The sequence below is a fragment of the Elaeis guineensis genome, chromosome 11, assembly GCF_000442705.2.
Source record: "Elaeis guineensis isolate ETL-2024a chromosome 11, EG11, whole genome shotgun sequence".
In the NCBI taxonomy this organism is placed as follows: domain Eukaryota; kingdom Viridiplantae; phylum Streptophyta; class Magnoliopsida; order Arecales; family Arecaceae; genus Elaeis; species Elaeis guineensis.
In genome coordinates this window covers 99,932,121-99,958,103 of record NC_026003.2, presented here as the reverse complement: position 1 = coordinate 99,958,103, position 25,983 = coordinate 99,932,121, and the positions used below count along the sequence as shown (strand labels likewise).

Below are 25,983 nucleotides of genomic sequence, written 5' to 3'. Positions count from 1 at the left end.
AGGTATGTCGGGGCTACGACCAATACTCTCGGAGATGGCTCGCGAGACATACACTTTGAACCGCATACGAAGAAAAGTTTGAAAATTCTTTGATTTCATTTAGTTAAAATTAGACTTACAAAATTAGGCCGAAGTCCAATTACAAGTATCAAAAGCGAAATAAAAAATAAAAGAATACAAAAACAACGAAGCAGACACTCCGACTATTCGTCAGAATCGACCTCCAGCACCGGAAGGAGTTCGGGAGCGATCGGTGTACCCACTCGGTCGGAGTGGGATCGGAGGTTGGAGCGCCTCACCTTCGTAGCTCGTCCCACCGGCCCAAGGATGGCCTCCTCCGCAGCCATCTGATCCTCCGGCATTGGGTCAGCCTCCTCTGTGGCCTGGTCCTCCGATCCCGGAGGGGCGATGCTGCTCAGGTCGAGCTCCGGGTGCAGACTCTGAATTGCATCCCGGGCATCTTCGTACCCCACTCGGTAGGAGGCGAAGCTGCTCTCGAGAAGCTCCTCCCGGTACTCATCCGAGCCACGAAAGTCCTCCACCACCCGGCTCAGTGCCTCTTTAGCCGACTTCGTCTCGACTTTCGCTATGTCGGCGTCGGCTTGGCAGAGGACAGGTTCTCCTCGGCTTTAGCCAGATTCTCCAGGCTAACCTGAAGTTGTTCGCGCTCGGCCTCAAGCTCACTAATGTAGCCGTCCCACTCACGCTGCAGCCGATGAACAGAACAGGTCTTGCGCCGGACCTGCTCGCGGGCCGACTGAAGTTCGGCCTCCGAGGTAGCCAGGCCGTCGGTGAGTCAGGAAATCTCCTCCTCGAGCCTGGCCTCACAGTCGGCCGACAGCTTCAGCTATTCCACCAGCGTCGCCTTTTCAGCTTCGGCGATTTCGGTCCTATCCTTCCAGGCTGCTCGGACGTCGCCGAACCTCCGGTACCCGCCTCCAACTCGGAATTTTGTAGATCAGCTGCAAGTAGAAGGTCGGTCGTCAGAAAAATAAAATACTGAAAATAATAATGGAGAGGAAAGAAAAAGAAGAAGAACTCACCTGGATCATGGTTGGGTAGAAGGAAGAGAGCATCTCGGTCACTGGCCGACTCCTCAAGAGCTCCCGATCGATCGAGAGAATGGTTGCCTGACACAACCTCCTGGCCAAATTATGGTTGGCCAGGGCCGACGCTCCCTCGAAAATCCAAACGTCGGACGACGTGACACGGTCTGCCAACCTTGTGTCGTCCGTCGGTGCCATCGAAGCCTTCCCCCGATCAGTCACCCAGGCCTAAAGATCGGAGAAGGACGAAAAACTTGAATTCGACTGAGTTCCTCCCGAGGGTGCGATGGGAGCCACCGTAGGTCGTTCAGGCTCACGTGCTTCGACCCGAACCTCTTCCACAGATAGAGGCACCGATGCTCCTTCGACTGCCCCCTCCGCCGACCCTTCCTCAGACGGTGCCTCGGGTGGCATCGCCGGCATCGATAGGGTGATGATCGATTCAAAGTTTGATGCTCGTTCAGTGTCGGGCTGCGCAGCCGCCCTCGCAACGACGGTCGTGGATGATGTCTGGGGCCTCTTGGGTGGCCGCGAAGGTCCGGCTCCGAACGTCGGTCTCTTCCTCGCCGCATGCTGCCGAATGTCGGCATCTGTTAGTCTTACTCTCGGCGGCATGCCTGCAATTTCGACGAAAGATTAGCACAAGTCCGAAAATAAATGAAAAAGTCAAAAGATGATCGACAGACCGAACTGTACCTAAGCAGGGAACCAACTCAGACCGACGTCGTATAGAGCTTGCTCGGTGACGAGCTCTCTCTGCTTCGGCACCGACACATCCTTCAATCGGTGAAAGTCCTCTCGGTCTCTTGCCTCCACCCAACTGTTTTCGTTTGGCTGAGTTCGAGGGTCGCCCCAACGAGAAGGAAACCCCCAGGGTAGCGAAGAAGAAGCAAAGAAAAATTGATTCTTCCATCCATGGATCGACGATGGAAGATCGATAATGAACGAAAAACCCTTCTGGGGATTGAAAACCACCACCCTCGGGCTTTCGGGTGAGGTCGGAGGACGAAGAACGCCCAGAAGAGAGAGATGCGGGGAAAGGTCGACAAGAGCCGACACAACAAAGCGAAGCTGATTATTAACCGGACTGAGTTCGGTGCCAGTTGCGCCGAACAAAGTCTGTAATAATCCAAGACATTTCGGACGAACTCCAAATCGAAAAGCGAAGATCTGCCAAAAATCCTCGACATAAAAGGCCACTTGACCCGGAGGCGGGTTGTTAACCCGACCCTCAGCCCTAGGGGCGAAAAGTTCGAACTGCTTCAGGATACCATACTACTCCCTAAGCCATTCGACGTTCGGCCCGAAAGTGAAGAAGCCTCCACCTCCGGGGTCGATCAGGAATCATCGGTCGGGTTCCCCGACTGACTTCCTCGAGGAGAGGTTCTAGCCATAACGCTAGCCCAAGAAAAGAGAACAAAAAGAAAAATGCCAAGGGAGTAAGGATGCAAGGAGACAAGAATGAAAAAACTTCGAGAAGAGCTTTCAAAGAAGGAGGACGGAAACAGCTATCTGAAACTGGGAGACAATTCGACAGGGCCTCAGCGCCAGAAACAGGACAGTAAAAAGTGAAGTTTTGGATGTGAGTGGCTGCATATATATAAGGCCCTTCGACGGTTGAGATGAAAGCATGCTGAACGAGGGTTTCTCGGATGTCGACAGTGGTAGCACTTGGGCCCTTCCTCGGTCTGACGATTCGATGCACCTGCCCTAGATCGAGCCACGTCGCCTTCATCGTGTGAACGGTTCCGACCCAATAGCCCCCTGACGCGTGGCGGAAAAATCACGTCTTAGAATTAATTAATCGACGACGGTTTGCATTCCCAATGAGATGTCTAACACCGGATCGTCCGTTGGTGCGGTCGTCAGAGTCAGGATATGACGTGATGAAAAACCACTCCTTTCGTCCGAGGCCGTCGCCCACGTGGTAATGCGGACCAACACGACATCAGACTCAGGAGTGGGGAGGGCAACTGTTGGATATACCGGCTGACCCCTATATGCCGACTTATCCTCGGAATGATCCGACCGACATCCGACTCTACCCACCGGATGGACAAACGACTCCGACAATGACTGCCGACGATATCCGGCCGAACAGACCAATATGTTTCCAACCGACCGAACGGCTGAACCCATATCACCGACACACTGTCGGGGTGGCAGTCGACGTCCGACTTTCACAAGGCACCAGATCAGCCGACGGTGCTTTCGAGTCATCACCTGACATCCCGGCAGTCGAATACCGATATATAATCGGTCAGCCCATCCAAACACCGTACAACCGCTATGGACTGTTGTCCTGTCAAGGACATGCTGTGCGACCGTCCTAAGGCATTAACCTGCAAGACATGGGTTAATTCTGATGACCTGACAATCCATGCCGATTTGATAGCCCCAGTGATTTGACAACTTTTCAGTTGTCTGCACCATTAATGGCAGGACCATACCGTATTCTATTATAAAACGGGGTAAGGCAACAGTTTTGGTAAGCTCTCGAAAAGCTCTCAAGTTCTCTCCATCTCGCTGAGCCCTCTGATTTTTTCCACTGTTGCCTAGTCTCCTCTCTGACTTGAGCGTTGGAGGATCTCCGTCGGAGGCATCTTCGATCAGTGAGGACTTTTCTTGCAGGTACGCATCCCGGACGATCGGACGATGAGGAGATTGGCCTCAACAGCTATGGTTAGATTCAATCCGATACTCTGAAGCAGATATGCATCCTGGACGATCGGGTGACGAGGATATTGGCCGCAACAGCTATGGTTAGATTCAAGTCCGGTATTCTGAACCTGTTAGTGAGTTCTTTTAGGTCTGGATCCAATGTGTAAAAATGTTTGAATTCTGTCAAATGTTGACAGCTCCTCTTCAGCTCTATTGCTGTTTCCACCATGCCTATTAGTGAAGCCCTCTACCCATTAGTGAAACTTTCCAACCCCCTTCTAGTAGGCTCTCGGCAACCATGTAGAATTTGAGGCTTTTTTTTCTTTTTGATAAAAGAATTGGACGCTTTCGACGATATCAAACCGCAAACTAAGGAGACAGCTAATACAGACTTTGACTATATTGAGATGGGAAAAGATGATGCAGTCATTAATGGTGAGAAGCATGTGATTCGCAACTCGAATGAGAGGACCAAGAGTGCCACCAATGTGGCAAATGACTAATGGCGGTTGGTGGAGCCCATGGTAGACGCATGTCAAAGCGAGTCACATTCGTAAGAAAAAAGCTATTTATTAGTAAATTATTTTTTTTTGATGCAATATTAGTAATTTATTTAAGAGTAGTTGAAATGAGGACTCAAACATAGTAGAAAGATTGAAGGCATATATGATCATTGGGATTAAATTTTGAAAATTAACAACATACCAACTCAAAGTAAACTAAATTGAAAAACTATTCAATCCGTTGAATGAAAATATCATTATACAAAAAAAGTTATCATTGAAATTATTTCGTTAACATGCCAAAAGCCATCTTCACACCAACATGACCTCTAATCATAATTCAAATATTAAATATAATACAGATCATGCTAGAAATATGATCAAATAATCATATATATATATATATATATATATATATATATGAAATTACTTTGTTAACATGCCAAAAGCCATCTTCACACCAACATGACCTCTGACCATAATTCAAATATTAAATATAATACAAATCATGCTAGAAATAGGATCAAATAACCATATATATATATTAAAATGGAGCAACCACACGTAGTTGGACTTTTTGGATGCCACATGTCTAGAAAACCGTGTAGAGTGAAACTGTAGGAAGATTAAAGCTATTTGCGAGCGTCGCGGGCGTTCGAGAGATTGTAGAAGAAGTCGCTGGTACGAAGCCATGGGAGGGGGTCAACGGAGTTCGGAGCTTCAGATAGCACTGCAGATGAGCCTCTAAAGCTCACTGCAGGAGGCGAAGCGGAGCAAGCCGAGAGAGAACAGGGAGGAGTCGGTAGAGGTGTAGAACCGAAGGTTGCAGAGGAGGTTTCTGACATTGGCGGTCGAGAAGCGGATCAGGACACTGGAAAACAAGTGCACTAACTCTGCAAGATCGGTGGGCGTGAGGGAGGAGACGATGGGCAAAAGCGCTGCCACAGCCATGAGGCCTTCGACGGCAAAAGCCGAGGGAGATTTTGTGCCATGTGGTGATGTGGGGTCTTGAGCTGAGAGGATTGGGATGTGGTTGGTGAAGGACAGGTTGGGTGGGGGGAGAAACGGGGAAAATATAGAAAAAATCAACAAAAATAGGGAAAGATGAAAAAGAAAGATGGGTTGGTCGGTATGGTGGAACTCGGAGAAGGAGACGGTGGTGTTGAGGCCATAGATAGAGGAGAGGGCGATGAAGCCAACAGTTTCGGTGATGAGGATGGAGAGGCTGTCGGGTATCGTGGGGTGGTAAAGCATCGGACGTTGTACTCTCAAGCAGCACCGCCGTAGGAGGAGGAGAGGAGGCTACGGTGAGAGTGGGCGAAGGCGGCGAAGGAGACATTGCGCTCCCAAGCAGTACCACCGTAAGAGGAGGAGAAGGAGAGGAGGCTGCGGTGGGAGTGGGCGGAGGCAGCGGAGGGGTGGTGACCTGCAAGGAAGGAGTTTTTTCTCAAGTATATGGGATTATGTGTGAGTTGTAGCAGTGTGAGTTGGTTCCTTGAGGTGCCGACGAAGCCAGCAGCTCCAGCTTTATGTTTCAAGGGGTACAAAAAAAAAAAAAAAAAGTTATTTCTCAAAAGTATATATCCAAAACACCGAGTTCTTCTATTCATTGAGAATGATTATCATCAAGGAAGTTATTTATAAATGAAAGGTTTCAATCATGCTGTTATCCGATTGGAAAGGCCTAATTGATTGTATTTTTCTTGGTAGATAATGGTTGTTAAGCTGTTGTAACAGGAAATAATGGCTGATAACAGCATGGTAGCAGTTCTATTTAACAAAATAATTGGCTCAAAGATGAACAAGCTATGTCAAATAATATAGTTTAACCATGTGGCTTGTGAGAAAAACAATGACCATTGCAATGTTATAATGGCTATTCTAACGGTTTCGGAGGGATCTCTTCCAGGAAAAACAAAAAATAAGCCATCACTTGACCATTATATTTTATTGTAATGGTCATTTAATGATAAAATAAGAGTTGTTACTTTACATTTCCACTGTTCAACTAAAAGAAGTAATATATTCTTCGCATATTAAAACCTCTTGGCCCGCTGAAAAAAATTATTTTAGTCAGTGAGAAATTGCTTGAGCAGATAATGCCAATATTATGCCTATGAATTTCCATTACCATTACAGCAGTCATTGTTTTACATGTGAATCCAAAAATAATTGGCTGAACTGCCAAATATTGGCTTCTATATCTATTATAATGGTAAATAATGGTTTCAGATGAGGTCCACCATTTGGTGATATTGGCATCATTGGAACCTTGCTTAAAGTACAATGCGAGGAAGCTGAAGAAACACATCAAATAAATATGCTCTATCTGAAGATTTATCAGCGAGTAGGCAATTGATTTTAACATATTTCTGTTTCTTGGCTTTGTCTCAACGCATCTCCAACAATCCCAGCTTTCGCTAGCTCTATTGCTCGCTAAAGTGCTCAGCTTTTGTTTTGCTACTAAATTGCTTAACTCATGATTCAGTGGCTAACCTTGACTGGCAATTGTTTTCAGCTATTCATTGATTACCGTTCCTTGGTAACCTGGTGCTGTGAATAAGAGATCCCAATGACTTATTGGTAGCTAGAATAAGAGTCTTGGTTCTAGAAAACCGTAAGGAGATGGATTGTGCATCTTTTGTTTCTGCAGTCCCAAGTATCTCAAAATTTTTTAATAGTTTACTTTTCCAAAATTTTAACATAAAAAAAAAATATTTTAATTTTTTAAATTTAAATTTTTTTGCAAGTCATTCGTTAGAGAGATATTCACTAACCGATTCTATTCGGTATATCACAAAACTATCATTTATCAAAAAAAAATAACGAAAAAAAATAAATAAAATAAAATATTTATTTTAAAAAAATTAGAGTAAAAAAATATCATATGGATGTAGCTGCTCCAAGCCTCCTATCTGGTTAGGATATTTGAAGATGAAAAAAATTAAAAATATATATAAAAAAAAATGAAAATATAGCAAAGATGGCAAAAATATAAGAATAATTTTTTTTCATATAGATGATTTGTTTTTTGAGATCATATCGTAACTTTACTAGCCGTTTCTTTCTACTTAAATAAGATTTTTTTTTTACACATTGATTATATTTTTTATGACTTTTTGATTCTTCCAACAGTTTTTCATTAACCAAGAGCCATACATATGAAAATTATTTTATTTTATTTTATTTTTATTCATATTTTTATACCGACATTAGTATTAAAAATAAAATTTAGAGGGTTATTGTCTACACTATGAATATTTCAAAGTTATAGATTTTTATGATATCGCTAAACTAAGGTTCATATTCTGTTGGAAGGCTTGCAAGTGAAAAAAAAAATGATGGTGGATGTCCTTAGCTTCTGCAATTTATATGTATTATTGAAAAATTTATAAATTAAAGATATTCTTTGATAATTTTAAATAAATTTATTATAGCATAGTAATAGCTGATTATAAATTTCTCATGAACTTTGCAACTACTTATGGTGAATAGTGAATAGCTTAACTCAATATGAATATCCATTTTCTAACTTCAGTTTTTTAAAATTGAAACTAAATGGTACATTAATCTATCTATTGCCCATTAATAAATATAAGATGCTTAGCTTTTTTTAGATTGTCTAACTTCCATAGAATGTCAAAGATGAGGAGATTTAGATGTGCTGCAAATTTTAAACCAGACAAAAGATATGTGTGTCAGAATTTATATTTGTATTTAGAATATTTGATATCATCTATAATATCTTTTATATTATTTTATATTTTTAATTTATAAAATATTATTTAAAATAATAATTATAAATCTTGCATCGTACGGGATTAGTTAGTAAAAGAATATGATAGAATCAGCCAACTATAAAAATAAAAACTCTGATGATTTTTAATACTTGTCTCTACTAAAAGTGTATATAAAAAAAAAATTTATTTGTTTAGGAAGCCTTTCCTTGCAAGTGCGAAGATTGGCATGATCTAATGGGTTATAATAATGCATCATGTGCTGTATCAAACTCTCTCCCACCATTTAGTATACAAATTGGGTGATGAGGTTTACAAATTGAGCCTATAAACTGTCCGGTAAAATATCCTATTGAATAAATTAACCACTTGGTTTATATATGACGTGTAAATTTAAAATGTTCAACTAATTTATTTTTATTTTCTTTTTTAATAAAAGGATTGAGAATTTTTGAGCCGCCTTGAACCGGACCGAACGCCACTCATGCCTCCCCAAACCCTAAAACGCTAAACCCTAGTTCTGTCAGCTATAAATTTGCCACTTCCCACGGAACCTACAAACGTTTCTCCTTTATCTGCGCCGCTCCGCTCCGATCCGTCTTCGATCCGAGCTGCGGAAATGAGACCTCCAAGAGGCAGTGCCCCTCTCCCACGGCTTTTCTTTTCATTTTTCCTTTTAAACCCTAGGCGGTTAATCTTTTTTCACTCTCCACTGTCTGAGCCCATGTCCAAATCTTGCACTCACAGCCCTGTTATGTCGACCAAGATCCGAGCTTTATATAGATGTGATTCGATTTTATCTTCGATTCAAAGCTTTTCTCTGTTGCTTGCTTTCTGTTAGATTTTTTCTAGGAAACCTTTTTTTTTTCTCTTTTATTCTAAAAGATTACCGGGTTTTAGTTTTCAATCTAGTGGTAAAAATGAAACCTTTCATTCAGTGCTGTAGGCAAAGTTGAATCTTTTTATTTTTTGTGTTTTACTTAATTTTTGGGGTATTTTTAGGTGGTGGTCGCGGTGGCGGCTTCAAGGGCCGGAGCGATGGTGGTGGGGGCAGAGGACGAGGGAGAGGCGGAGGAGGCCCTGGTGGGCGAGGCGGAGGCGGAGGCGGTGGGAGAGGCCGAGGCGGTGGCCGGGGCGGTGGGAGAGGCCGAGGCGGTGGCCGGGGCGGTGGAATGAAGGGTGGGAGCAAGGTCGTCATCCAACCCCACAGGCATGACGGGGTGTTTGTGGCCAAGGGGAAGGAGGACGCCCTTTGCACGAAGAACATGGTGGTGGGTGAGTCTGTGTATGGTGAGAAGCGGATTTCAGTTCAGGTGATCGATCTCTTTGTCCTCCATTTGTTTGTGGTGCTTGGGAGTAAAAGTTCCTGGTTAAATTTCGTATTTTTCGTTTTATTGCGTGGCTTTTTATAGGATTTTACCTGCTTGGGGATTTGTGTTGGCATGTATTTTTTTCTAAACTTGGTTTCAAATTTCTAGAATGAGGATGGAACCAAGGTGGAGTACCGGGTATGGAATCCATTCCGCTCGAAGCTGGCAGCAGCTATTCTTGGTGGCGTTGATAACATTTGGATTGTAAGCATTCCATTTCTTACTGTTGAGTTCGCTTTTGAGTTTTTGTTGATTTGCACATGCATGTCTGAGTTGTTGTTGTTATTATTGCAATGGAAATGGGCTTCTTATGCTTTGGTTGCATCATAGATAAGAAGTTGCATAACTTGGAGATAGACCAATTTTAAATGCTTTGTGGACTGGATAAACTTGTTTTTAATAGATAAACATGATTTTGAGCTATTCTAGGGTAGCCTAGGATTGCTGGTCATGCTAGATAACTAGCTGATTCCATTTAACATCTCCATTATGTAGCTAAAGTAATTTATCATACAAATTAACATAACATGACTAATTTATATGAGCCAGAAAACATAGTACAGAGATCCGCACTATTATAGTATGCAGATAACTAGTTGGGACAGTATGTATTGTAGATAGGTATGATATGGATGGACACCCTGGGCCTTGATTCTTGTCCCTTCAAAACCATCTTAAGCACCCCATTTGTTCAGTTTTCATTTCGTTTCTTTGTTTTGTGTATTTTGTTCAAGGGGCTGTGAGTGATAAAGTGAGAAAGAGGAGCTTTGGTTCCATGTTCTGGTTTAACATTTTATTAAATAATGTATAAGAATAATATTTTATGATGGGATAAGAAGGAGCCCATGTTTTATAAAAATTTAATCACGTGCCATGACAAGCATATTAAGAGATATGAATAAGGTTATCATATCCGTGAGGACATGTATATTAATGTTTACAGTTATACAAATATAAATATGGAGGTTGGGTTTTGTTCAGGGCTTTTTCCATATTATTTTTTATTACAGCCAGTTTATCCCCTGGTTTTGTCTGAACCCTGATATGCAAATTCACACGGATGCATTTCCATCGTACACTTGAACCTGGAAACATTACTGATACATTACTGTTCATAGAAAATGAATGCCATTAGTTACCAAAGATGGTAACAGGTCCATTAGATTTTATGGTTTTGAGGAGACATGCTGCAATGCCCCCTATTCTTCTTGCTGTTGTACATTGTATTACCTGGGCACTCGCATCCAGCTATTAGAATTAGTGTTGAATACATGTTAGGCACCTGGATACTTATTAAATTTTTTTAATTGACAGCTTTTAGGAATGGATGGAGTTCCAAAAATGAATTCAGCACACTAATAAGAATGAGTTTTTGTTATTCTTAGAAATTGGTGGAGAATGTAGGTGTTTAAATGATTTTGCAAAATGTTGTTTTGCTGAAATGATAAAATCATTGAGAATTTTGGATGAGAATCATGCGTGTGAGGACTTTAACAGGTAATACCTTTTAACTTTTCTTGTATGCAATTTTAATTATATTTTAGTTAAAATTATTTTTCTTGCATATTCCCTTCTCTTATTTTTTCCTCTTGTCAAGTTAGACGCTAGCACACAGTCCAAATCTGATTCTTGTGTCTGTTCCATCTCATACTGGTTTAATGTGTTAAGAACTGGAGCTATATGCATGTATATGCATGGATGGATGTGTGCATGAAGCCATGTCTGTATGCATTCTTGCTTTTGCATAAATGTTTGACTGCAATGGTATAGTTGCTTTAATATGTGGAATTTTGCTTCAACTTCTTCCTAGACTGTTATTGCTATTATCTTTGAGTGCTGAAAGCCGGAAAAACCTGTTGCTCTGTACTTCCAATGATGTTATTTTTGCTTTAAAAGTTCTTTCTTCTCTTGTTTTGCTCCGTTTACTGTTTTCTAATTAAACAGTTTGCTATATGTTTTCTAAAACTCTCTTATGCTATCCTGATTTTATTTTCATTTAAATGAAGGCTCCAGGGACTCGAGTTCTCTACCTTGGAGCGGCATCTGGGACTACAGTATCTCATGTTTCTGACATTGTTGGGCCTGTAAGTTATTTTTGCTGCATGTGCTGCTCATTTTATAGTTCTCCTTTATAGGAAAGTAATCATTTGGAGTTGCAAGATTTTGTATTGCTTCTCATTCTAGCTTGCTTGGCAGACTGGAGTGGTCTATGCTGTTGAATTTTCACATAGAAGTGGAAGGGATCTTGTAAACATGGCGAAGAAGCGAACAAATGTTATCCCCATCATTGAAGATGCTCGACATCCTGCTAGATACCGAATGCTGGTGGGAATGGTTGATGTTATTTTCGCAGATGTTGCTCAGCCAGATCAAGTATGTATTCTTGTATACCATGTTGTTTGCTAGTAGGCTTTTTCCAAGGTATTTCTGTATATTTGTAACTAGATCTTTCTGATGATAATGCCACATTTATGCTGTAAAACCATTTTGTCAGCCTGTGTTTTTTATTGCCTTTCATTTCAGTTTTTGAACTCTTGTATGCCTTATTTTGAATATTGTACTATTACATAAGTACATACATTATATGTATTCATCAGTGCTATAACCAATAGATTTTAGAACATTATAAGCTAGGTTATACCTTAGAAGCTACTTGTATACCTATCAAGATAGGTAACAGTATGAATGTAGTCTGGGTACTGAGGCACATAATCTGTATGCATGCTTATGCATGCATGCACATATTTGTGGGTGTCAAACTTGAAATCCTATGTGACCTTATGATGTCTGTGCTTTATGTTGAAACCTTTTTTTTTTAATAATTTTATGCATTGACATAGGTACAATGTTTGACATTGAGAGTGTTGGTGCAGAATTCCGTTGATGCCGGAGAAGCTGGAGTCGAGGGATCACGACTGCCGTCGGGACCTGCAAGAAAAGTCTAAATCGGAGTTGAGGGTGCTCCGGCAAGACCCTCTCAAGTCAATACTCTGCTTCCACAGAAATGGAGCACTCAAATGGGATTTTAGCATAGTTTGAGAAAGCTTTAGAAAACTTGCGAAAAAACTTACCGAAACTGTTGTCTTATCCCATTTTATAGTAGAATATGGTATGGTCCCGTCATTAATGGTGCATACAACTGGGGAGTTGTCAAATCGTCGGGGGCTGTCAAATCGGTGTGGGTTGTCAGGTCATCAGAATTGATCCATGCCCTTGGCAGACAATGCCCAGGGCGGTCGCGCAGCATGTCCTTGACGGGATAACAGCCCATAGCGGTTGTACGGCGTTTAGACGGACTGGCTGACTATATGTCGGTATTCGGCTGTCGGGACGTCGGGTGGTGACTCGAAAACATCGTCGGCTGATCTGGTGCCTTGTGGAAGTCGGACGTCGGCTGTCACTTCCGACGGTGAGTCGGTGATACGGGTTCGATCGTTCGGTCGGTTGAAAACAGTATCGGTCTGTTTGGCCGGCATATCTTCACCCGGATATTGTTGGCAGTCATTGTCGGAGTCGTCTGTCTGTCCGGTGGGTAGAGTCGGGCGTCGGTCGGACTGGTTCGAGGATAAGTCGGCGTACGGGGGCCAGTCGGTATATCCCAACAAAGACCATGCAATGGCTTTTTTCCTGTCTTGTGATGGAGCCCGTCCGTTGTAGAAGTTCGTCTGGAATTCAATTCTGTTGTAAAGTTCGGATGGAGTCCAGTTCTTGTAGGAGTTCGGAAGGAGGCCGTTTACTGTAGAAGTTCGGATGGAGGTCGGTTGCCGTGGAAGTTCGGATGGAGATCGCTTATTGTAGAAACTCGGATGGAGGCCGGTTGTCGTGGAAGCCCGGATGGAGACTGCTTATTGTAGAAGTTTGGCTAAAGGCTGATTGCCGTGGAAGTCTGGATGGAGACCGCTTATTGTAGAAGTTCGGCTGAAGGCTGATTGCCGTGGAAGTCTGGATGGAGACCACTTATTGTAGAAGCTCGGTTAAAGTCCGCTTGCTGTGGAAGCTCGGATGAAATTCGGAAGACAGTCGATCACTGTAGAAAATCGGCTGATAGTGAAGCCCGAAAAGCATTTGAAGCAGTCCGATAGATAATTGAAGGAGCTCATTATTGGAGAAGTACGGAGGGTATGATAGAAGGTCGTCCGTTGGAAGAGTCCGGAGGACATCGTGAAAGGTCGACTGTTGGAGGAGTCCGGATGGTACTGTGGAAGCTCGTCCGTTGGAGGAGTCAGAGGACATCGTGGAAGCTCGTCCGTTGGAGGAGTCTGGAGGGTACTGTAGAAGCCCGTCCGTTGGAGAAGTCTGGAGAACACCGTGGAAGGTCGACTGCTGGAGGAGTCGGATGGTACTGTGGAAGCTCGTCCGTTGGAGGAGTCCGGAGGGTACTGTAGAAGCCCGTCCATTGGAGGAGTCTGGAGGACATCATGGAAGCTCGTCTGTTGAAGGAGTCCGGAGGACACCGTGGAAGTTCGGACGGTCGGAGAAGTTCAGAAAGATGCCGCACAAGGTCGGAAGATGGAAGAGTCCTGGGAGGGTTGGCCTCTTACGAACTTCGGCTGGGGTTATTTTACACCCAACATCAGTCCTCCTACTTTCGAGTTTGAGTTTCGAATAAAGTACAGAGAAATTTTCACAGCCGAAGTTGTCCCCTTTGATTTACATATTCGATTGTTTCCAGATATTTTGGCGCTTGGTGCGCCGGTGTTGGAGTCTTTTCAAATCGAGGTGATCTGAAAAGATTGTTTCCTTGAGGGGGACCATGGAAGAACTGTCCGTAGCCTTTGGGAAGGAGAGGTCGAACTGCAGCGGCTGAAAATTCAGCTGACCTATGAGCAGCAGGCGGTTAAGGATGCAGAAGCGGAGTCTGAAGTTCTGAGGAAGAGGTTTCGGGAATCGGAGGGTGAAAGTCGGTGGTTTCACCAAATGTATCGGGAGATGCTGTTAAGAAAAAAAGAAGTGGAAGAAGTTAAGAACTTAAAGCAATCCCTGATAATGGCTGGAACCGAGAGTTCGAAGTCAGAAGAAGTCGAGCTTTCTTAGAGCTTCTTTTACCTTTTGTTCCATGTATTCTTTTCTTTTCTTATTGTTTTTTTTTTCTCTGGCCTTCAAAGGCTTTTGTAATGCTCTCTTTACTAATGAAATAAAAAGAAATTTTCTCATTACCTTGTCTATTCTTGCTCTGAGTTGTCGTTTACCGAGTTTCTCTTGTCTTTTGTCTTATTCGATGTCGACATTGTTTGAGGGTTTTTGGTCGTCGCCGCGTTGATTCGTCCTTTTTGTTCATGACCGAAGGTCTTTTCGGGGCTATTCGAATTTGATGCTTTCTCTCGATGTCCGAGCTTGGGGTCCGAACTTTTTGTGGCTAGTGTTGGGTTCCCCTTAGAGACTAAAGATTTTTGACAAGAGTTTTCTTTCTTATTGAGACGAGGTCCCTTGTGTCCTAGATGTAGTTTGTTTTTTTCTTATCTTTTGCGTAGTTCGTCGCTTTCTTTTTTTTCTCTCTATTTTTTATGTTTGGGCGAGGGTTTTTTCTCTGCTCCTAACGGGCTTGTAGGGGTGTAGAGGAGCCGTTGAGAAGGTTTTTTCCTCATCCGATCTTAAACGATCAGATCTTCGTTTGTATCAGGACGAGGTTCTCTTCCTGTTCCTTAAGTGGCTGTGGGGGCACATAAGGGCCGTTGCGAGGGCCTCTTCCCCCATCCGGTCTCTTAATAACATGGCTGTGGGGGTGCATAAGGGCCGTTGTGAGGGCCTCTCCCTCCATCCGGTCTCTTAATAACTAGGCCTTTGACTTTGCTCATGTTAGGACGAGGTTCTCTTCCTGTTCCTAACATGGCTTGTGGGGGCACATAAGGGTCGTTGCGAGGGCTCTCCCTCCATCTGGTCTCTTAATAACATGGCTGTGGGGATGCATAAGGTCCGTTGCGAGGGTTTTCCCCCCATCCGGTCTCTTAATAATCGGGCCTTCGATTTTGCTCATGTTAGGATGAGGTTCTCTTCCTGTTCCTAACATGGCTTGTGAGGGTACATAAGGGTCGTTGCGAGGGCCTCTCCCCCCATTCGATCTCTTAATAATCGGACTTTCGGCTTTGCTCATGTTAGGACGAGGTTCTTCTCCTGTTCCTAACATGACTGTGGGGGCACATAAGGATTGTTGCGAGGGCCTCTCCTCCCATCCGGTCTCTTAATAACCGGGTCTTCGACTTTGCTCATGTTAGGATGAGGTTTTCCTCTTGTTCCTAACATGGCTGTGGGGGCGCATAAGGGCCGTTGCGAGAGCCTCTCCCCCCATCTGATCTCTTAATAACCGGATTTTCGACTTTGCTTATGTTATGATGAGGTTCTCCTTCTGTTCCTAACATGGCTGTGGGGGCGCATAAGGGCCGTTGCGAGGGCCTCTCCCCCCATCCGGTCTCTTAATAATCGGGCCTTCCTTCGTGTCGGGACGAGGTTCTCCTCTTGTTCCTGACACGCTTAGTTTCGATTGTATTCGTAAATTTTTCGAATTCCATGGTCGTGGAAGGTCCGCTCCTCCCACAGACGGTGCCATATTGTCGGTCGAGGTCGATAGTTGATGTCGAATTTTGTGAGCTCGACTGCCTATTTCGTTATCTTTCCGGAAGCATCCGTTTAATGCAGAATTGCCTTAATTGGCTGATCGGTGAGCAGCGTTATGGTGTGTCCTTGAAAGTAAGGTCGGAGCCTTCGGGTTGCAATCAACAGGCATAAGTTAGTTTTTCTAACTTAGTGTACTTGATTTCAGCGTCTCTCAATACTCGACTTATGTAGTAGATCGGCCGTTGAATTTTTGCTTCTTCCTTAACCAAAACTGCTGCGAGAGCCACAGGGAAGACCGTCAGGTACAGGAATAACTCTCCAGGTTTGGGCTTTGTCAATAGCGGAGGTGAGCTGAGGTAGTTCTTCAATTCTTCGAACGTTCGCTGACACTCAGTGGTCCAACAGAAGTTCTTTGGCTGTTTGAGAGTCTGAAAGAAAGGTAGGCACCGTTCAGTCGACCTTAAGACGAAACAATTCAGAGCTGCTACTCTCTTAGTAAGGCGCTGAACTTTCTTTATTGACTTTGGGGCGGTCATTTCCTGGATGGCATGGATATTTTCCGGATTTGCTTCGATCCCGCGCCCCGATACTATAAAGCTCAAGAATTTTTCTGAGGTTACTCCAAAAGCGCACTTGGCTGGATTCAGCTTCTTGTATTTTCGGAGGATGCCGAAGGTCTCCTCAAGGTCGGCGACGTGGTTCATTGAGGATTTGTTTTTTACAAACATGTTGTCCACGTAGACTCCATGTTGCGGTCGATCTGCTCTTTGAAGATTTATTCACCAGCCGTTGATAGGTCGCCCCTGCATTTTTTAGGCCAAAAGGCGTGACCCTGCAACAGTAAAGACCACAATCAGTGATAAAAGCAGTCTTTTCTTTGTCCTCTGGTGCCATACTGATTTGATTGTAGTCGGAGAATGCATCCACAAAAGTGAGAAGCTCGTGGTCCGAGGTTGCATCCTCTAATTTGTCAATTCTGGGCAGAGGGTAACTGTCTTTCGGGCAGACTTTGTTCAGCTTTTTGAAGTCTATACACATCCTCCACTTGCCGTTCGTCTTCTTGACGAGAACCACATTGGAGATCCAGTTCAGATGGTTGACTTCTCTGATGAACCCGGCTTTCAGGAGTTTATCAACTTTCTCAGCCATTGCCTTCTGCCTTTTTGGTGCATGACCTCGGATTTTTTCCTTCGTCGGCCGACGTTTGGGATCGACAGTTAGACGGTGTTCCATGACTTCCGCATCAATCTCCGACATGTCCACTGGAACTCAAGCGAAAATATCCGCATTCTTTTGTAGAAAATTGATGAGCTGTGTCCGCACCTCTTCTCCCAGGTTGGAGCCGATCTTTACCACGTGCTCTTCATTCCCATCGTTCAAAGGAATTGGGACAAGATCTTCGATTGGCTCACCCCGTTCTTTAGCAAGGTCGTCGTGGGTGTCTAATCCGTCAACCGGACAGGGGTCAAACTGACCATTTCTTTGTAAGGCTATGTTATAGCAGTGTCTTGTCAGGACTTGATCTCCTCTGACCTCTCCGACCCCTTGGTTTGTAGGAAATTTCAACTTCAAATGGTAGGTCGATATCACAGCTCGGAGGGCGTTGAGGCCAGGTCGTCCGAGTATTGCGTTGTAGGTAGACGGCGCCCTTACCACCAGGAAATTCACTTGCGCTCTAGATTGTTTTGGGCTCCGACCTGCAACTACGGTCAAAGTTATCACTCCTTCCACTGGCACAGCATCGTCAGTGAACCCTACCAATGGGGAGTTTATCGACCCTAATCGATCATCCGGAATGGACATTTTTGAGAATGCATCGTAAAACAAAATATCGATCGAGCTTCCATTATCAACAAGGATGCGGCGTACATCATAGTCAGCAATATTTAAAGAAACTACCACCGCATCATTATGAGGGAATTGAACCTCCTGGGCATCTTTTTCAGTAAAGATTATAGATTCTTCAGTTTTCTGCCGCTTAGGGGGTTCGATCGATCCACTGGCTGCTCCCCGTCGGGGTCTTCCAGAGATGGTGTTGATGATCTCGATTGGAGGCCGATCTTCAGGCTGTTCTTCCCTCTTTGGCAGCTCTAGTGGTGGTAGGTCCCTCGGTCGATCTTCTCTACCTTCAGGCCGGCGTCGAATGAATCTGTTGAGCCGACCTCGTCTGATGAGCTCCTCGATCTCGTCTCGGAGCTAAATACACTCCTCCGTGTCGTGGCCGTGGTCACGATGATAGAGGCAGAACCTGTGAGGGTTGCACTTCTCGGGGTGTGCGCGCATCTTTTTCGATCTTGACAGCTGCTCCCTGATCTCCATCAGCACTTGAGCTTTTGGAGCATTGAGAGGGGCGTAGCTGTAGAATCTTTTTGGGGGAGAGCTCCGTCGAACTCTGCGGTCCGGGCTTTTCTGCCTACGAGCTCGGGGGGAGTTCGGACACGCTTGTGTTTGGGGGGAGTTCGGGAACGCGGCCGAGCTTCACTCGGTCCTTTTTCAGCTGTAGGCTTGTCGGGTCACCCGCCTGCCGTTCCTTCGCGGCCTCCTCGTCCTTCAGCTTGAAGGCTTCCTCTGCTCGGGCATATCCTTTGGTCCGAGCCAGCAAATCAGCAAAGTCCCTGGGATATTTCTTTTCCAGGAAAAACAAAAAGTCATTCTTTTGAAGACCGCTCTTCATGGCGGTCATTGCGACCGATTGGTCCAAGTTTCGGACCTCCAATGCGGCGGCATTAAAACGGTTGACATAAGTTCGGATGGATTCTCTCCTTTTGCTTGATGTTGACGAGGGACTCCGAACCTCTCCGGGAATGTCGGTTGCTGACGAAATGAGCCGCAAACTGGTGGCTCATTTGATCAAAGGAGAAGATAGTATCCAGCTTCAATGCCGAGTATCAATTTCTTGCCGCTCCCTTCAAGGTAGATGGGAAAGCTCGGCACAGGATGGCGTCTGGCGCACCATGGAGCAGCATCGTTTTTCGAATGGCCTCCAGGTGGTCAACCGAATCCGAGGTCCGTCGTAGCTTTCAAATTGGGAGAGCTTAAAGTTCGACGGGATCGATTCCTGCATAATCCTTTGAGAAAAAGGAGGGTTAGTACAGATATCCTTACTGTAAGCAGAGGGAGCATGGCGGAGCTCTTCGATCCGTCGGTCCATCTCTTGGAACCTTTGATCCAGGAGATCCTCTCGATCGCGAATCTCGAGGGTTTTTCAGCAGAACGGAGGTAGGGACCCTCCGGAGGCGGAATTGTGATCAGACAGAGGGCTCTCCGCCCCCTGCTTCCCCTTTTCGGGGGATACAGGACGACTGGTCCAAGTGGGCCGCCCGATTGCCAGCTTCCAAAACTCCGGCGATGCTCTTTCTAGCCGCACAAATGCCTGCGGTTGCTGCTGCTGCTACATGGCCTGCACCGCTTCGGTGAAGCCCTTGACCTGCTGAACCAGCAGGTCGAACTGCTCCATGCCGACTGTCGTTGTCGGAGGGGGAGGAGCCTGAAAAATCGGAGATGGGGTCGGAGTCGGCGGGTTTTGTCGAGATCTGGTTGTGGAGGCCGTAGATCGCCTGGTGGATGCCTTTCGGGGAGGCATCAGGTTGGGATCTGGTCGGAGAAGGAGAAGATGTCGAAGAAGACAGTCCCGTTGAGTACTCCTTTAAGAACAAGGATCCTGCGAAGACAATCCCTTCCTGTAGCGCCAATTCTGTTGGTGCAGAATTTCGCCGATGCCGGAGAAGCCGGAGTCGAGGGGATCACGGCCGCCGCCGGGACCTGCAAAGAAAGTCTAAACCGGAGTTGGGGGTGCTCCGACAAAACCCTCCGACACTCAAGTCAGTACTCTGCTTGCACAGAAATGGAGCACTCGAATGGAATTTTAGCAGAGTTTGAGAAAGCTTGAAAAAATTTTCAAAAAAACTTATCGAAACTGTTGCCTTACCCCATTTTATAGTAGAATGCGGTATGGTCCCGCCATTAATGGTGCATACAACTGGGAAGTTGTCAAATCGGCGTGGATTGTCATGTCATCAGAATTGACCCATGTCCTTGGCAGGACAATACTCCAGGACGGCCGTGCAGCATGTCCTTGATGGGACAACAATCCATAGCGGTTGTACAGCGTTTAGACGGGCTGGCCGACTATATGTCGGTATTCGGTTGTCGGGACGTCGGGTGGTGACTCGAAAACATCGTCGGCTGATCTGGTACCTTGTAGAAGTCGGACGTCGGCTGCCATCCCCGACAGTGAGTTGGTGATACGGATTCGGTCGTTCGGTCGGTTGGAAACAGTATCGGTCTGTTTGGCCGGCATACTTTCGCCCGGATATTGTCGGCAGTCATTGTCGGAGTCGTCTATCTGTCCGGTGGGTATAGTCGGGCGTCGGTCGGACCGGCTCGAGGATAAGTCGGCGTACGGGGGTCAGTCGGTATATCCCAACAAGGACCATGCAATGGCTTCTTTCCTGTCTTGTGATGGAGCCCGTTCGTTGTAGAAGTTCGTCTGGAATCCAATTCTGTTGTAGAAGTTTGGACGGAGTCCAGTTCTTGTAGGAGTCCGGAAGGAGGCCGTTTACTGTAGAAGCTCGGATGGAGGCTGGTTGCTGTGGAAGTCCGGATGGAGACCGCTTATTGTAGAAACTCGGATGGAGGCCAGTTGCCGTGGAAGCCTGGATGGAGACCGTTTATTGTAGAAGCTCGGCTGAAGGCTGGTTGCCGTGGAAGCCCGGATGGAGACCGCTTATTGTAGAAGCTCGGCTGAAGGCTGGTTGCAATAGAAGTTCGGACGGAATTCGCTTACTGTGGAAGCTCAGATGAAATTCGGAAGGCGATCGACCATTGTAGAAAATCGGCTGATAGTGAAGCCCGAAGAGCATTAGGAGCAGTCCGATAGACGACTGAAGGAGCTCATTATTGGAGAAGTCCGGAGGGTACGATAGGAGCTCGTCCGTTGGAGGAGTCCGGAGGACGCCGTGGAAGGTCGACTGCTGGAGGAGTCCGGATGGTACTGTGGAAGCTCGTCCGTTGGAGGAGTCCGGAGGACACCGTGGAAGCTCGTCCGTTGGAGGAGTCCAGAGGGTACTGTAGAAGTCCGTCCGTTGGAGGAGTCCGGAGGACACCGTGGAAGGTCGACTGCTGGAGGAGTCTGGATAGTACTGTGGAAGCTCGTCCGTTGGAGGAGTTCGGAGAACACCGTGGAAGCTCGTCCGTTGGAGGAGTCCGAAGGGTACTGTAGAAATCCGTCCGTTGGAGGAGTCCGGAGGACACCGTGGAAGCTCGTCCGTTGGAGGAGTTCGGAGGACACCGTGGAAACTCGGACGGTCAGAGAAGTTCAGAAAGACGCCGCACAAGGTCGAAAGCCGGAAGAGTCTTGGGAGGGTTGGCCTCTTACGAACTTCGGTTGGGGTTATTTTACACCCAACAGAGAGCATTAACCATGTTTCCATCCTATGTTTCCTCTACAGTTTCCAGTTATAGTTCTTACTTTTTCCAATGATAACAAAGTCTGTCTATTTTCGGTCCTCAAGGTTTCCATTTAACATATAGGTAGATAATTTATGATCACTTACTGCAGTTCATATTGGTGCAAAGTCAAGGTTGCTAGACTTGGTGCAATGGTAGTGTTGCTCTATTGTGATCAGGTTTCACATATTTGAAACACGGAAACAACCTCTCCACACATGAGGGTGAGGCTGCACCTTTGTGCCTCGCTACACACCACAATGGCAAGAGTCTCAGGCATTGGGATGTCTTTTTTACTACAGTTCATACCGGCCTCGATGCATAGCTCAGAGCATATATCATATCTTGACCATTAAACTCTTATAACCATATCCAGTAGCTCAGGAAGCAGCTTTGTGCTCTTCTGGGACTTGCTTTCTTTGTTATTGCATTCAATACTAAAAGTGGAAAAGCAACAACTTTCAAATTAGTAATTTCAAGTTGTCAAGTATTAGGACCAGAACTGTAAGAAAAGCAGCAAAATACTTTGTAGTTTGATTTGTTTTTAGTAGCTAACATCATTGTAAATGTATTATCTTTTTTATTCTTTCACTGCAGGCATTTGATTGTGCATTTAAATGAAATTCAGTTGAGTGGCTGCCAGTTTTTCATGGTTTGGTGTTGTTCATGATTGTCCATGTCTAACTTTCTATGTTCTTTTGCTTGACACTCATGATTTTCCATGTCTACGAAACTGTTTATAATTTTTTTCTTAACATCAAGCATAGGATGAATAACTCGGATTCCCCTTCAGGACATCAAAACGGATGATGCAAGTTTGAGTTTCTGATGCACATATGATTTCACTCTCCCCCCAATATCATATTATGCATCTCTCCTTTTTTTATTAGTTTTTGCCTAAATGTTTTGACATATTATGATGTTTGTCTGATGATTACTCAAATTCACATGACAATACTATGATTTTTTGTTGATACTTTATTTATATGTTTTTTGATGACATTTTTTCCTATTCTTTTTTTAAATGTGACATCAAGCATATGATGAAGTACTCGGATTCCCCTTCAAGACATCATATTGGATGATGCAAGCCCGAGTTTCTGATGCATACATGCCACCATTTAAGTTTTTTCTTCAGATGATTCATTATCATGCTCTCCATATATATTTTTTCTGGCATTAAGCAAAAGGTTATTACTTGATCTTAACTTTACTAGAGCCATGGCATTAAGCAAAAGGTTATTACTTGATCATCTTTAACTTTACAAGAAACTGGACCAACAAGCCTTTGTTAACCAAATATGTTGCGGAGTTTTGACCTTTTTAACTGATTTGTGCACGCATTGATGTTTGGGCGTGTTTTCTCCTGGATGCTTTGTTATTTTGGCTCTGGCTTTCAAATTCAAAGTGTACAAATTTCTTGAACCTTTGTGCTTGTGTTCAAGGTTTACTTTTCTTTGCAGGCAAGGATAGTGGCACTGAATGCATCTTATTTCTTGAAGAACGGTGGTCATTTTGTGATATCAATTAAGGTACTGTGCTTATCATTTAGTTTAGACAGGAAAAGATCCCATTTAGATTGATGCATCCGTTAAAGATGGTTCTGATGGAAGCCAGACGCTTTTAATTTAAAGGCATTGCTTCCTGATTCTTCGTCACTCCTGTTCCATATATATACATATATGTGATAAAAATTTCATTGTTATTTCACTGGCATTCTTCAAACTAACCCTGGATCATTGAATTATATTCATAGTTTATTTGAAAAATCAAAAATTTTATGAATAAGTTGCAAATACATTTACAAATTTCTTATAAACACTTCTTTCAAAGTTACATGCCAAATATATCTTATGCTTTTATTATTGCTGGTGCGTCTTGTGACATTTTATTCTTGTCGCCAGTCCTGTGTTTGGTTTTGAATGCACAATATCTGTTATTGGTAACTTGCATTATATTTTTCACTTGTTCTTGACTTTAAATTGTTGATTTTCTTTCAAATGGCCAATTCTTTTAATTTTCCAATTATTTTTTGTTACTGAAACCATTTTTTAATTCTAAACTAGTGATTTGCTTAGTTTTAATTGAGCAAGCAACTTGAGTTACGGTGGGTGTCTAACAATCTTTGGGTCTGTTTTCTTTAGGCCAACTGCATTGACTCGACGGTGCCAGCTGAGGCAGTCTTTGCACAAGAAGTGAAGAAACTGCAGGCAGAGCAGTTCAAGCCATCGAGCAGGTCACTCTCGAGCCTTTTGAGCGAGATCATGCCTGTGTTGTTGGTGGATACCGCATGCCAAAGAAGCAGAAAGCGGCCTCCTAGAGTTTTCTTTTTTTAGTTGGGAATGACTGCTTCACTAGTAGCTGCATGCAGGAAATTATGGTTATTGGGTTATTTGATACTGTGCTTCTTCCTACTGTTGTCTGAATTATGGTTTTATCTCCAAACACTAAAATGGAATCGGTTTTTCTGGTTTCGTTTCAGAGGATGGTGCTTAACCTCTGGCAGTGTTGTTGCATTTAACATCTTCATGCATCCTGTTAACTTCGAAATGTGTTGCATTGTAATTTAGATTCTTATGCTACGTGTCTTAGGGTGCCTATTGCGAAATTTCAATTGCAACTGACTTAGTGTTGTTCGAAGTGATTGACAACCGGAACAAGTATATGAACTGTCTTTCAATTAACCTTAACATCTTGTAATGTCAGATTAATTCTAGCACATTCAGTTATATTCTCTTTGCATTGAGCTAGGATTTTTATGAATAAGTGATTTGTTTTCGATTCCTCATGGAGGACAATCCTCTTTGCAATGGAAATTTCAATTGTAGAAGACAATATGGCAGTTTGTTTGCATTGGTGACTATAATAGTTTAAAAAAAATTACCAAAAAAAAATCTATAAAGTTAGGGTGGTGGTAAAAATCTTCATGAACTGTAGTTGCTTGAGCAAAATCTAAGTAACAATAATCTTCATGAGCTAGTCTTTTTTTTGGGTTAAGGGTGTGCTGGTCGTTCGAAATGTCTGGCCAAGTCTTGTGTGCATACCAAACTGATATGTGTGCGGTACCGGCTCTTCAAGTTATGAGCCGCATTTTTGGTTCACCTTCGTGGTCAAGTTTAATATTTTAATATCCATGAGATTTAGGACTTGGTTGGTTTGTGTGTTTCGAGAAGTTATATTTTGGGAATAAAATTTTGATGAAAATAAATTTTTTTAACATTTTAGATGATAGTTAGTGGTTTATATTTAGTTAAGTATTATGTTTATGAAAAAATTACATAAAATATCTATTATATTTTTAATAAATATAAGATCATATTTTTTTGATTATAAATTTTATATAAATAATAATATTATATTTATATTAATATATATAATATTAATATATTATAATATAATTGTTATGGTGATTATCGTGAGCATTTCGGATCAGTACTATATTACAAGACATTTCGAGTTTTTGGATCATCAACACGATCACTGACCATCGTATGAGTTGAGGAGTCCAGCTCAGCTGGCGTTTTCAAGGTTTAATCTGTGTATGAGCTGCTCAGTCGATTTACCTCCTCAACGTGTGCGTGCGCGACAGCTGTCTATCCCGAATAAAATGGGATTTGGCGTAACCGTCTTCCCTAATCTCGTGGGAACGATTAAGGGCTCAATTATCTCATTCAGTTTGGTATGTTCAACGATTTGACAATCTCAGGATCGTGCGATCTCACAACTAACAATCCAGCTGTCTGGCATCTTTCTATATAAGTAATCAGAATCTCGAGGACTCAGGTAAGTCCAATCAAATTCCTCTCAAAGAATCTGTTGTTTTTTTATTCTCTGTTTTTCTGACTTGAGCATCGGAGGATCCTCGTCGGAGCTACAACCTCCGGTTTGGAACTTATCTTGTAGGTAACTCCAGTGCCAGCATTGCTGCACGAGGTGTCCAAGTGTCCGTCTTCCGACCCTGACCGATTTAAGCAGCAACAGATACAGGAAGGGTCTACATTCACATTCATAGCTCCAAGATGGATATCTTCTTGGCTTTCCAAGGCCGCCGCTTTCCGACAGGTGGCCAGTCAAGCTGACAACCAAGTTCAACCGCTGGTATCGAAAATTCCTCCATCAGTTCAAGCAATCGTCCTTCCATCGGTTCAACAGGCCCGGCCGGCGTCAATCACGGTCGACTAATTTGGTCAGCTCTTCCAGCAAGTTCAACATCTGACGATCGCAATCCAAGCGGTCCAAATCTTTCTCATGCCCTTCTAAGTGGCGTCATAGCCTCCTCAGGCTGTCTCTGCACCCCCTACAGTGGTGCGTCATATAATTCTTTCGGTGGTGTCACCTGTGCCTTCCACAGCGGTGCCTCCACAGAATCCTGCTTTGACTACGGCTTCATAACCACCACCTTAATCAGAGCCGCAGGCGCTTCTTCGAAGTTCGGAGAGGAGGTTGACTCATCAAAGTCGCCTTAAGGCCCAGCATCCAGCTAGGTGGTGATCTTCAAGCCCACAGGCCATGGCTCAAACCCCAGACGCCAATCTCCTCTGCACTCCGAGGCTGGTATTATCTATGAAGTTAATTTTGAAAGACGATTCCAGAAGCTTGGCCAGTAGTTAGGCCAAAAAATAGAAAAAGCCCTCAATAATAATGGCTCCTCGGTGCTGCCCTACGA

General features: G+C 44.1%; 1 protein-coding gene and 2 non-coding genes across 3 annotated transcripts; all 3 read left to right on the top strand.

Moving 5' to 3' along the window:
• Positions 1-8,405: 8,405 nt before the first annotated feature.
• Positions 8,406-23,798, top strand: LOC105053596 (rRNA 2'-O-methyltransferase fibrillarin 1). The gene is given in 8 exon segments (XM_010934829.4): positions 8,406-8,582; positions 8,950-9,260; positions 9,426-9,521; positions 11,324-11,401; positions 11,514-11,690; positions 22,781-22,849; positions 23,462-23,543; positions 23,546-23,798. Coding segments are annotated over 8 exon segments (921 nt in total). The 5' UTR covers positions 8,406-8,566; the 3' UTR covers positions 23,638-23,798.
• LOC114914656 (small nucleolar RNA snoR60) lies at positions 22,077-22,150 on the top strand. The gene has a single exon (XR_003802195.1). It is a non-coding gene; the product is annotated as a small nucleolar RNA snoR60 (small nucleolar RNA).
• On the top strand, positions 22,352-22,425 carry LOC114914655 (small nucleolar RNA snoR60). Its single transcript, XR_003802194.1, has one exon. It is a non-coding gene; the product is annotated as a small nucleolar RNA snoR60 (small nucleolar RNA).
• Positions 23,799-25,983: the final 2,185 nt, after the last annotated feature.